Raw genomic sequence first — 12,695 nt, forward strand, 5'->3', positions numbered from 1 at the left:
TTAATCCGGAAGAAGCAGCAGGCGTCAAACTATATTTTTCTGACCAAATGAGTTAATTTCATTGGCCAGAAGCTGCTTGACTTTATCTAATGTAGATTGCTTTGGCTTCAGTTCACCAAAAGGTCAACACATTTGCTGTCCAATTTGTTACAGTCCAATTTTTTTGCAGGGGAATTTTCACCAGATCAAAATTCAGGGTTTAAAATTTTGTCCTAAAAAAGTCTGTGTTTAAAATTCGGTGAACAAAACAAGGCAGATTCCAATGTTTTTCTTCCATATTGATACTGCCACTGCGGAAAAAATGACTCACAAACAGAACAGTTAAAGTTTTTTTAGAATAACCCATTTATCAAAGTCATTTGAAAACAGAAATCAAGACAAGACAACTTGTTGGCAGCAGCAAAGTCATTTTAATCTGATCTATTATACAAATGTTGATTACAGAAAAAACAGCTGTTTAGCTCCATTAACTGTAGCGGTTTCTGATGATTTTTTTACCAAATATACGGTTAATGGCATACTGTTGATGTGGCAGCATAGTGGTTAGGGCATTGCACACTCCTATAGACTTCCACCCTGGGTCCCTGAGCAAAAACCCTTAGCCCCACACTGCTGCGCACAATGGCAGCCCACTGCTCACCAAAAAGATGGGTGGAATGCAGAGATTTAATTTCATTGCTCTGAAAAAAGGTTAAAGTTAAGCAAATGACATAAGACTTTTTCATGGTTTTATGTAGTTGTCGGACCCACATTCAGAACGATCTCAGGAAGCAGAGTAATTTTAAGAGATTTAATTACAAATAAGAATGAAGTGACAGTTGTCAGGAAACAGGAGCGGCAGAAACACTGGAAAGATAATATGGTGGAGACAGGATCAGGTTCATACAGAGATGCCAGTGAAGGAGTCATCAGCAGCCAGCCAGTTAAATCACCATATTTAGGCCAAGCATTGGTAGATTGTTGCAGTTGGAGGGAGGCCTGTTCTGGAGTGGGAGAAATAACCAAAAAAAAAAACCTAAAAGGAACAAGGGGAGAAAATGAATAAAGAATAGGATCTCTGGAAACACAGATGCAAGCAAGGAGTCTGGTGGGCTTGATGTCACCATTTGGGTTAACACTGCAGAGTCAAAATAAGCAGAGGCTTAATGAAGAACAGGTGTATGTAATCAACAGGCGACCCCTGCAGGATGGTACTTAGAACTATAAAATACAAAGGAAAGTTTCCCAGTATTGACTCCAACATTATTATCCTCTTGTCTCTTCTCGTATTGTGGTCTGTCAGCGTTTTTTGCAGAATTTTTTTGTTAGATTACAAAGCTGACCGAGCAAACTGGAGGTCTCACTCAGGCAATCCTTGTCAGTCCTTTCAATTTGAATCTGCCACAACAACAGAATATTATCGGAGTAAGATTTACATCCATTTATAACTCAAAAAACACAAAAAACGGATCCTTGTTGAGAAAAATGGGGAAGAGTTCAGCTAAAGTCAGCAAAAAAATGAGTCTCAACATAAATCAGGAAACAGAAAGAGACATTTTGACACTGCTTCCTACCATGTTAGACAAAGTACTTCACAATCCAAAAAGAGTGTTTTTTTTTTCTAACAGTAATATTGACATTTCAACCTTACAATATTAACACTAATATTGTTATTAACAGTATTTATAAAGTTTTGTGGCCAGATGCAAACGTCTTCATATCTGCAAGCAGATCTTAAGAGAAGGTGCAAACTGATTTGTGTTTGCACTTCAGCAGGCAGCATGTGAAAAACCTTTTTTATTCCACATGCCTTTATGAAGATGCAGATCATTTTCTAATGAACAAACTTTACTTCTTATTAAATAAAGGGTATGCAAATGAAAACATTTACATTGTGCAAAGCGATTTTCCATATCATTAACTCAACTGCAGCCACACTTTTAAAATCTTTTCCAGTACTTCCTTATTACAGATTTAAAAAAATCTTTTCAAATCTAAAACATTATCAATGGGGCGACATTGGCGAGGCATACTGCTTATTGATGGTCAGAGGGCCCGGTGGCGCCAGTGTATAGCAGCCTGGCTTCTGTCAATGAGCCCCAGGGCAGCTGTAGCTACGATATAGCTTTTCATCATCTGTGTGTGTTTGTGAATGGGTGAACAACTGAATTTAGTACAAAGAGCTTTGGTCAAGTCCCTTAACAAAAAAAAAAGCGCTATATAAGTACAGGCCATTTACTATTTTTATTGGTATGTATATATGTGCCCGGATGGGCCCACCAGTTAAACTAGTTGCAGTTGCCATTTGTATCTCTGCTTCTGTCTCCTCGGCCTCGGCAGATGGCTGCTCAAACTGAGCCTGGTGATGCCGGAGGTGTCTTCCTGTTAAAAGGGAGTTTTCCTCTCCACTGTTGATGCATGCATGCTCAGTGTGAGGGATTGCTTAAGAGCAATTAAAAATCAGCGCCTCTAGTTCATCCAGGAGGGGCATTTCTTGCAAGTCATTGACTGGATGCAATCAACTGGTTTTCCTAATTAATCTGAGTGTCTTGTCTCTGCGAAGTGCGTAGAGATGACATGTGTTGTGAATTGGTGCTACATATGTATGTATCTATGTATGTATTTATTTAAATTGGACTTTAGTAGTGAATCTACATTATGTATTGCTTGTGTCAACAGTAATGTAGTAGTTTTCTTAAGTTGAAATTACAAATGTTGAGGATGTTTTATGAATAATTACAGCGTTAAACACACTGAGAAAAATCCCCATTCCAATACAATCCCTTAATTTAAAGCATGCACATGTCTAAATGGCCAACCACGCTGTGGCCATTTATGTTCCAGTGTTAATAGAGAGTTATAACTTTAGGCACAAAAACAAGGAAATTTTAAAACTTTAAGCCAAGCTGTGGCAGCCTGACATTTAACACGAATGTTCCACTTTCTAAAGAAGAAACTGGAACATTTTCATGTTTTGATAGCAGAAATTAAAATTAATTGCAGACACGTTTTATGGTAAAGGGGTATTTGTCGAGTTAAAAACCAATTGCAGGACAGCACTGAACTTCTTACTTATTCCCATTCCCAAAACCTTTAGTATCAAACAACACAAGGGAAACGAAAGGAGTTTTAAAATAATGATTTCATTCTGGTGCTGCTCAGCACTGCTGCCTTGCAGCAAGAAGGTTCTGGGTTCGATTCCTGGCCGGGGGTCGTTCTGCATGGAGTTTGCGTGTTCTCCCTGAGCATGCAAGGGTTCTCTCCAGGTACTCCACAGTCCAAACACATTACTTTTAGGTTAATTGGCTTCTCTAAATTCTCTTAGGGGTGAGTGTGTGCATGAATGGTTGTTTGTCCTGTTTGTCTCTGTTTTGCCCTGCGATGGACTGGCAAACTGTCCAGGGTGTACCCTGCCTCTCGCCTGTAGACAGTTGGAGATAGGAACCAGCACCCCTCGCAACCCAATTTGGAATAAGCATGACTGAAAATGGAGTGATGGATTTCATTCTGTATATTGGGGAAACACAGCTATTCAGGTCTCTGTGAAGATTCTCAGTCATCCAGGTCATGGTCAAGCCTGGAAAGTTCAGTTTAGACAAACTTAGACAAACTTCACGTCCAGTTGCCTAAAATGAATTTTCAAGCTTAGCTATGCAGATCAATCTGTCCCACTGTAAAAAAAAAAAAAAAAAAAAAATCATAATAAAAAAGAAAAAAAAAAGTGCTTGTGATTACGAAAAAGGTTTTGATAAATGGCATAGAGTCTTTTCCATTTCTGATTTTTAAAAAAATGTGGCTCCTCTTTTTGGCAGAATTGTTTTAGTTTGTTTGCATCAAAGATTTTAAGCTTTGATTAGGTTACCTTTAAAAAACTACTTTTGGGAGATTTATGAAATAACTTCTTATAGGTGTGCTTTGGACCATTGTCAGCTACATAATCAAATCAAAGTCACAAATGATGGAATTTCATCATTAATACAAGCCTTGAAACAGTGAAGCAGCCCAAGACAATAGCATATAGTTCATTGCTGAGATGAGGCCTGCAGAGTTTAAGTTATTCATGGTTTTTCTGAGACCTCCTGATTGAGTCGGTGATGTGCTTTTGGAGTAAACTTTGTAGGCCTTTCACTCCACTTAATAGGATAATGTCTCGCTGCAGTTCACTGGAACTGCAGAGAGACATTATCTCTGCACCAGAGAAGGGCTGTTTTAAATTGTTCTAAAATGATAGACGTTATTGACTTGATTTATTTTCTAATTTGGGATAGATGATAGGAAAATGTTTAACATTTCTCAAAAGGGCTTTTCTTTTTACCTACAGACAAATATTCTTTTAATACTCTCACAAACAAAACATGCATCAATTACATATGTTCTGGAATTTTATTCCGTTCAGTTGACACAAACCTGCTTTTAGTTTGTTTTATTGTCCCCAGCTGGCCAAATATGTCTGGTTTAAGTCCAAGTGGTTACCAGTGTATGATTCACTTATCAAGAAAAACAAGAACACCACATACAAAAGTTGTTCTTGATGTTATGTGAAAATATTCAGACTCCAGGTGTAGTTTTTTTGTTGTTTGGTTACTAAAAAATACTCTCTCCCTTTAGGACTTTGTCGTCTACCTCCTAGCGACCCCACACATTGTTATTGGCCAGCAGAGGGATTGTGAAGCTAACTCAGATGTTGACATCCTCCTCTTTGCTGATGACATTCTTCCAAACCACTGCCTCCTCCACCGCCACAGCATTGGCAGCCCCATCACACTCTCCGCTTGCAGAGACGCTGTTGTCACGAGGAACGGCGAAGCTGTGGATGATAAAGTGCAGCTGAGCAACGGTGATGTTATTGGGCTGGGAAAGCATTATCTTTTCCTCTTCAGGGATCCCGTAGCTTTAATGCACAAGGTAAGACGATCTTTGATAATGCATACAGGCAGTGTTCTGAATTTTACTGCAGAAGTAAAATTGACACAAGTTATCTCATATGATGTTTGTTTTTTGGTCCCAGCAGGAAGGAAGCAGTAATTCTCCTGAACCCACCTTCTCTCCCTCCCCATTGATACTCTGTCTCAGTCCTCCTACATCATTGTCCAACCACAGCGCAGCAACAACCCATTGCATCAACTGCACCCCAAACTTTATGGACGTCCATGGCTGGTCCTGCAAGCCGCCTCCAAGGAAAGGCCCTCCATTTCTAACATCCCCCAGAGGCCACATCCTGACTTTGAGCTATAAGGTTGAGGATGAGGATCACATTGTCAGGCAGATCTTTGCTATGGAAGTCAGCGGCAATGACACTGAAGGACCCCCTCTAACTGTCTCCTTTCTGCTGAGCCTGTGTCTTCAATATGCATCAGCATATCTTCACACTTCAGATCTCCGCAGGCTGCTGCTGCTCAGCGCGAGTGAAGTCCAGAGTGCCATGTGGGTGAGTTGGGGTAAAAAATGCTAAACCAGTTCAAGCTCTAACCTTTAGAAAACAGCGATTGTAGCTTGTTCTTCAGTCTTATCCTGTCACAGTAAAATCTTTGGCTGACTCGGGAGTCCCTATGTGCAGGGAATTTTATACATTGTTGATATGAGGCATCTCAAGGTGAACCTCCTGAAGCAGTCACTACTGATTTATAGCATTAAGATGAGTAAATGTTACCCTGATCCTGGTTCTACAGTCATTTTATCAAAGTTTCCAGTTAGGGGTGCAAGTCATAAAATAATGAATTTATTTAAAGTTGATTGATTTTATCGATTGTCTGGAGATTAGAAAAAAAACGTGTTTTTCTCTTGTATCGAGGATCTTTAAGTAACATGAGAGGCAACATATTTTTTTGACAGTATGCTAAATTTCAACAAAATTAATAAATCATTATATTATAACAATTTATAGTGCAAAACGGACATCTAGGTTACTGAATAAAAAAAAAGATGAATCGAATATGTTAAACAATCTTGATTTCCAATTTTCCGAGATTAAAACTATCATTAAAGGACAGGATATGTCGCTCCGATATGCTGCCAGACTATATACCAGTCTTTTTTCAATAAAGTGGAGGTGTCATGAAACAGGACAGATGGACTCAGTATTCAAGGTGAGACAGTTAATAAAAATATTCAAAACATTTATTAAAATAAACATGAACAGTAGTGCGGAGCTGTTGATCTGCAGACCATAGTGACTGCAGGAGGGGCGGTGAAACACAGGCTGGAGGGAGAAACACAGGTAAACTGATCACGATCATCTAACGGGAGATGATTATCCACCAGTCCCTTACCTGGATTAACTGTTATTCCATCCTCTCTGAGGAAGGCAGGATCTAGCCGATGGACTGCCCAACAATCTGCGGCGCAAAGCCGCCCATCTGTGCCCCGGCGCAGCAACCCTAGTGAGCAGGCATGCTAGTGAGCACACAGATCCAGGGTTCCAGGAATCCACATGAAGGCAGGTTCAGAATTCCATGTGTCTAAGCGCTCAGACAGAAATGCACAGATGCAGACTGACAGAATCCAGCAGGAGCCCAAAGACAAACCGATCAGACGGGAACAGACAGGCCCAGTGGTAGAGAGGGAACTCACAAAATCAGAATCACTAGGAACTGAAATACTCTCACCACTGGCTGAAGGCACTGGCTTGTGAATAATCTCTTCGCTGGAACAGGGAAATGAACCTTTAACTAAACTGAACAAATAGGAAACAAACATGAAACAAAACAATGATCTGGCCCAGATAGCTGGGCTGAGCCGAATATATAGCAGATGGTTGAGTTGGATAAGATCAATGATAATTAGAGAGTGAAGCGGGATCGGCAGGTGAATGAAGTGAGTAATCATGATATAACTCTTTTTAGCGTAATCCAGCATTGAGTGTTGGAGGAGACTTTGCTAGCAGTGCCTTTGAACAGGTTGTTACCATGGCTCTATTTAGGTGATAACTCAAAAAGTTGATCAATTGTTTATATTTACAAACAGAACCACATAAAGTGAATGTTGTATCCTTGATACCATTAAAGAATGTAAATAATCCCAGACTGGATTAATTATCCTTTCTGCTTTGCAAAAAAAAAATCAGCTGCAAAAAATTTGTCTGCGAAGAATTAAACTGCAAATGTGTTGACCTGATTGCATCGACTCATTGACATGAAGGCAATCCATCACACTAAGCATGCTTGTAGCGACAGTGGAGAGGAAAATTCCCTTTTAACCCCTTGAAGAGTGAAGTGATATACATGTACATAAAAAAGACATTTTGTGCATGTTTTTCCCCTTCAATGAGATGCCAAAGTAAATGGTTAATGTTACTAAATAAATACAAATGAAGGTAAAGTATATTTTGTAGCAGTAGTTATAACTACATAATAACATACATTGTGACTAGCACTGGGGGAATGTAAAAACGCTATGGTGGCTGTTTGCCTACACTGCAAAAATGTTCAGAAAATGAGTACAAATGTCTTAAAATAAGTGAATTTACCCTTAATATGACTTGGAAAATAAGATGATATGCCAATGGAATGAGCATTTATGCCCTTAAAATAAGATAATTAGATATTTTGCACTTGAAATAAGAGACTGCAGTTGTTGTTTTTCTTATTGTAAATGTACATTGTCCTGTTCTAATTGCAAAGTGTCTCACTTACCTCCTCAATTCAAGAAAAAATTATCTTATTTTAAGAAGAATTGACATATTTAGATATACATTTTTTGCAGTGTAATACAAGAGGTTTGTTGCTTATTAGTAACAACAGGTGTCAAAGTAACCCTTTGACACCTGTTGTTACAGGAAGAAACCTCCAGCAGAACCAGGCTCAGTGTGAGCGGCCATCTGCTGAGGCCGACTGGGGTTCAAGGAGACAGAAGCAGAGAGGTGATGCAGGGATGAATACCATAGGTTTCTCCTACCTGAGTTGTAAATCTCTGCAGCTCCTCTCATTAATTCAGCCTCTCAGTTTATGAGACAGATGTGACAGAGTTTTCCATTTTGAGACCCAATAACTTTGGAAAACACTGTTTTCATATTAGTTTTATGAAAAAAATCGGTGTTCAAACCTGCCATGATTTCAAAAACACTTTCTTCCTTTTCTGCAGGAGTGCACAACAAAGCTAGCTGCTGTTTATCCTGAAGTGTAAGTTTCATTTTTCACCTTCAGTACCTCTTTTTTTTTATTATTTAAAAATCGGACTTGAGTTGTTTTTTTTCTCTCTAACAGTAAAGATTCAAGTCCCAAAGATGAAGAATGCAGCCCCCATGAGGTTATTTCAGGGTTACGCCCCCTTGTTGTGTGGATGGCCAACAGTCTTGAGCTGCTGCAGTTTATTCAGCATGAACTGCCTCTTATTCTGGAGTGGAGGATGCGTAAAGAGAAGACACAAAAGGTTGAAGATGGCTGTGAAGATGCTGAAACCAAGGAAGCTGAGAACTTATGTTGGTTTTGCTGAAAATTCAGTGATAATGGAACGACCATTTTGAAATTTACCTATGTGTTAATTTGTTGAACACATAGGTAAACCATGAATACATAGGTAAAACTTTGCTTTTGCTCTTACAGCCATGCTGGAGCTTCGCCTGTCCTGCGTTCATTCAGCCAGCGAGGAGACGACGGCTGTCCTGGAGGAAGTCATCCTGCTGGCCTTCCAGCAGTGCGTCTACTACATCACTAAGGCAAGAGCTGGTAGCACAATCCTTTGTTAAGACAACAAGCCTGTAAAATTTGCTTTTTGTATCGAAGAGTGAGGCATATTTTGGGGAATTTTATTGTCAAAGAAGTAGACTCTGAAAGCTCCATTCTGACTTATCACTCATAATCAAAATGTGTCTCAAGACATTAGTTTCATCAGACATGGGTAGAGAATAAAGTGCTTGATTTGTCCCTTTTACAACTTTATTGCAGACTGAGTGACTACACTGGGAGCATTGTGAAGTATTAGAGGGAAAGAGTACCAAAGGGCTTTGTCACTGTTTGTGCTGGTTTATAAAGTGCTGGATGAGAATTTATGCCATTCATACTGTAGGCATGCTCTATAACAGAAATCTTCCTCAGTACTGATGGAAATGTTTCTGGGGTTATTGTACAGGGAAAACATGAAAACTCAAATTGATTGATACCCAGTAGGAGAACTTTGAGTTTGAAATGATGATGTAACAACCACACTGTATTACAGGATTCTCAGACATGTAGAAACAATTTTTTTTTAAATTGACACTTTGGAACAGGGTCTTAATAACTTTGGCTGAAAATTATAAGGAAACCATTAGTTGTTGTTGTTTTATATATATATATATATATATACATACATATACATATTATTGAATCTTGACTTTTAAATTGTACAATGCCATAACCATAATAATACCAGTAATGTTTCTTTTTTATCAGTTTTTCTTTTCTGTTAACAGCCTGCACATTTTTAACAAACATTAACGTCCCAAAAAAGAAAATGATTCCATCTTTGTTTTTTTCTTTATTTTGGCAATAAAAGTTTTTTCTTTATCTAAGAAAATAGAATGTGGTGTGTTAAAAATGAAAACACATTTTCTTTTTTTTTCTTTCTTTCTTTTATAGTGTCCTGTCTGGCAATAAGAATAATTGTCTTGATGTCAAAAAGAGCCCAACTGATTTTACTTTCACAAGTGGAGCAGTACAGCTATCGCCATAGTGTGTTGCTTGATTTATGCATATGAATAGCTTTATTATAATTACGCAGGGAGTATTACAGATTATATGGACACTGCAATGTAAGAAGAACAGGAAAGGAAAAACGGGAAAAAGGAGAAAAAATTTAAGAAAGAGGAGATAAAAGGGAGATAACAATAAAAAAGCTTAAATTTGCTTCAATACCTGCAAAGAGATGTAAAAAGAACAGCAAAACTAACGGACATGGTACAAGACATACAATAAAGTAACACCTAGATACTATCGCTGAAGTATAAGTAGTTATATTTTCTGAAGTAGGTATTTATAAAATTTTTTGTCTCCTTTCTCTAAAAACCTATAACACTTGCAGCTCTATATATGTTTTCTTAAGTCGGACTGAGGGCAAGAATGTTTCTTTGGATCCTAAACGTTTCAGACTATTTGTCGCACTTGTTTCATTAGAGAGTCCTTTGCATGACATCCAAATAAGAAACGTTAACAAACGCTGCTGCCCCCCCAGCAAGACAAAGACCCTCGCCATATGGTCAGAGCTTCAGTGATGATTCATTAGAGTGGTCCATTCAAAGTTCAGACATAAATCCAATAAAGAATCTGCACAGAGACTGAATAGTTTGAACGAAGATAACCTGCATGCAGTAAAACTGAGCCTCAGCTGATTCATTAAGCAGGCGAAAATCTTGGTGTCTTGCAACTAAAGCTGACTTCATAAATAAACTAAATAGCCTTGGTATTTAATGAAGAAAATGAGGTATAATTTTCTAAACAAATGGCTCTGGAGTTGGGAAGTAACTAGTTTTTTGGATATTGTGAACTAAATTTGCAAGAGTCGGCACACTTTTTTCTCTCAGAGGTCCTATCGCCAAAAATATTTTCACCATACTGAGACAAGTCGGATAAGTTACCCGTCTGCGAAAAAAAAAGTAGGCTTTTCAAGCTGAGCTCTACTGCGTGGGCTGGCTTTTGTGGTTCTGTTGAAAAGGATAAATTTGCCCAGTAAATCAAAGATTGTGGTCAACCCCAACCTACAGGAGAAAATAGAGCTATTGAAAGTAGGAAATACTTCTTCTGGTTTATCAAAGGTCAGCCAGGTCAGGTTTACTACTCGATGTGCTAAACTTAGTGAAATATATGCACTCATGGAGGGATATCTGTTTTAAGTAACTCTATCTGATCATGAATATTCATATCTCCCTAAATACCCAAACTAAAGTCAATCGTCCGTTTTTGCTCTCCACTGTCATCCAGTAATGATTTTTCTGGTGCTTTAATCTCAGTGTTTTCTAAAAAAGAGAAAAGGCTGTTCAAAGGCTCCAGTATTCAGTTGTGCGCCTTTGCTCTGAGGCAGCACCACACCCATGGAAGCGTACCCAGGAAAGTCTCCGACTTGTTTCCAGTGAAGCTGCGTAGGCGTGGGTCAAAAAGCCGGCCAAAAAATACTGTTGAGGAGATCGGCCAATTGAAGTTCCCGGAATGACATCTAAAAGGCTCCCTTAATGTTCCACCACCACAAATCAGAGGCTGATCAATTGGGACCAATGGTGAATTAGTCGTCTTCTGACGTCCGGGTGGCTCCAGAATCAGCACTTGTAGAACGGTGGGTGATGACATGCTGAGGGTGAAGTCAAATCAAAGACAGCATTAGTGGTCTGCCATGATGTTAGCAGCAGCCAAACCAAGGTCTCACATGTTGTGCCAGCTGGAGCACAAACCTGTCCTGATGCATCAGGTTACAACCTCCTATATAATGTTGGTTTCCCAGGCAGGAAGACGATAACAATGCTGAGTCTTTGGAGAGGAAACTATAGGAATTCTTTAATAAATGCCATCCTGTAAGTTTAACTCAGCACATATTTGCTGAGCGCAGTGGTTGTGGTTATCTAACTACCTGCTCTTGTACACATACACGCTACTTTTTTCTCTCAGGAAGGCTGCCTGATGAACCGAATGGTTTCCAGATGTGAATTTGTCAGGGAAACCATCAATAATCTAAAAATGTAAGGGTAGTAAAAATGCATGTATAAAAAAATCCAGTCGGAACATTACAGTACTTTGGAAAAGCATTAACTTTCATTAAACCTTGGGTTTTAATAACACTAAATCCCCCAAAACAGGACATATCTCTAAGATTGTATAAAATAGAACTAAGAAAATAACGATATGTTGTTTTCAACATTGTCTACCAATACCTGTAGTAAATACTTGTCCAGCCATCGCACTCTTTAGGGTCTCCAACTTTCCAAGTATCAATCAGATTGGCTGGAGACCATCTATAAGCAGTCCTAATCACTCTTAGATGAAAGCTTTTTATTTTAATTAAAGCTTTTGATTTGTATTTTGATCTAGACTTTGACTGGGCCTTTTTAAAATATTTATTCTCTTGTGTTTTGCAGCCTCTGTCCAGTTTTTGTTTTATTTGTCGTCCCTTCCGGCTCTGAGCGCTAAAAGATTACCAACTGCTCATCTTGCCTTTCATCACTTTTTCAGATTTCTGTGATGATAAAGGGATTTTTCATACCTCTGAAAATATTTTGACTTAGTTAGAAATAGGACAGGACAGAACTGAATGCTTGGTTTTTCTTGTATTTCTTGATATAAATGTTAACATTTCTCAGCATCTGTTCTTTTTAAATGTCACTTTTTCTTATTTTCTCCATCTGAGGGGAAATTATATTCCATTGAAACACAAAAGGCGCCACTGGCAGGCAAATATTGTACCAAACCAGACGATTTAATGAATAAAAACACACTTTAAGCAGACTTGTGGGCAAACTGAGTTTATTTGTCTGTCAAAGTGAATGCACATAGAAGCAGACAATGATCTGTGTTTTTTATTTGCCTTCAGTCTAATGCATGCCTGGCGTGCATGTGGTAATCTTTAAAACCAGTGCCGCTGAGAACATAAATCTTCTCTGGCTTGTCTGCACTGAGCGACATTTTCCAAACACTAAGTCTTTCCAAGTCCAGTGAAATTCTCTTCTGTTTCCTTTGTCTTTTGTAGCCAGTCTATTATGGTATCCCGTTAATCATAGGAACCTTGTAGGAACTGTAAATAGAGCTGCTCACACTGGA

At 38.7% G+C, this 12,695-nt stretch overlaps 1 protein-coding gene across 3 annotated transcripts in view; it reads left to right on the top strand.

Moving 5' to 3' along the window:
- Positions 1–12,695, top strand: part of si:ch211-176g6.2 (ras-associating and dilute domain-containing protein) — a 54,511-nt gene that overhangs the window by 22,899 nt on the left and 18,917 nt on the right. For 2 of the 3 annotated variants that reach the window (XM_038304322.1, XM_038304324.1), the window contains exons 6-10: positions 4,588–4,884; positions 4,988–5,407; positions 8,059–8,096; positions 8,181–8,395; positions 8,520–8,632. In XM_038304322.1, the coding sequence (XP_038160250.1) occupies positions 4,588–4,884; positions 4,988–5,407; positions 8,059–8,096; positions 8,181–8,395; positions 8,520–8,632 (1,083 nt within the window). The remainder of the gene's footprint in view (positions 1–4,587; positions 4,885–4,987; positions 5,408–8,058; positions 8,097–8,180; positions 8,396–8,519; positions 8,633–12,695) is intronic. The other variant, XM_038304323.1, reaches the window with a different exon arrangement.

This window comes from Cyprinodon tularosa, unplaced genomic scaffold (genome assembly GCF_016077235.1).
Source record: "Cyprinodon tularosa strain WSP-4 unplaced genomic scaffold, ASM1607723v1 ctg531, whole genome shotgun sequence".
Lineage (NCBI taxonomy): Eukaryota > Metazoa > Chordata > Actinopteri > Cyprinodontiformes > Cyprinodontidae > Cyprinodon > Cyprinodon tularosa.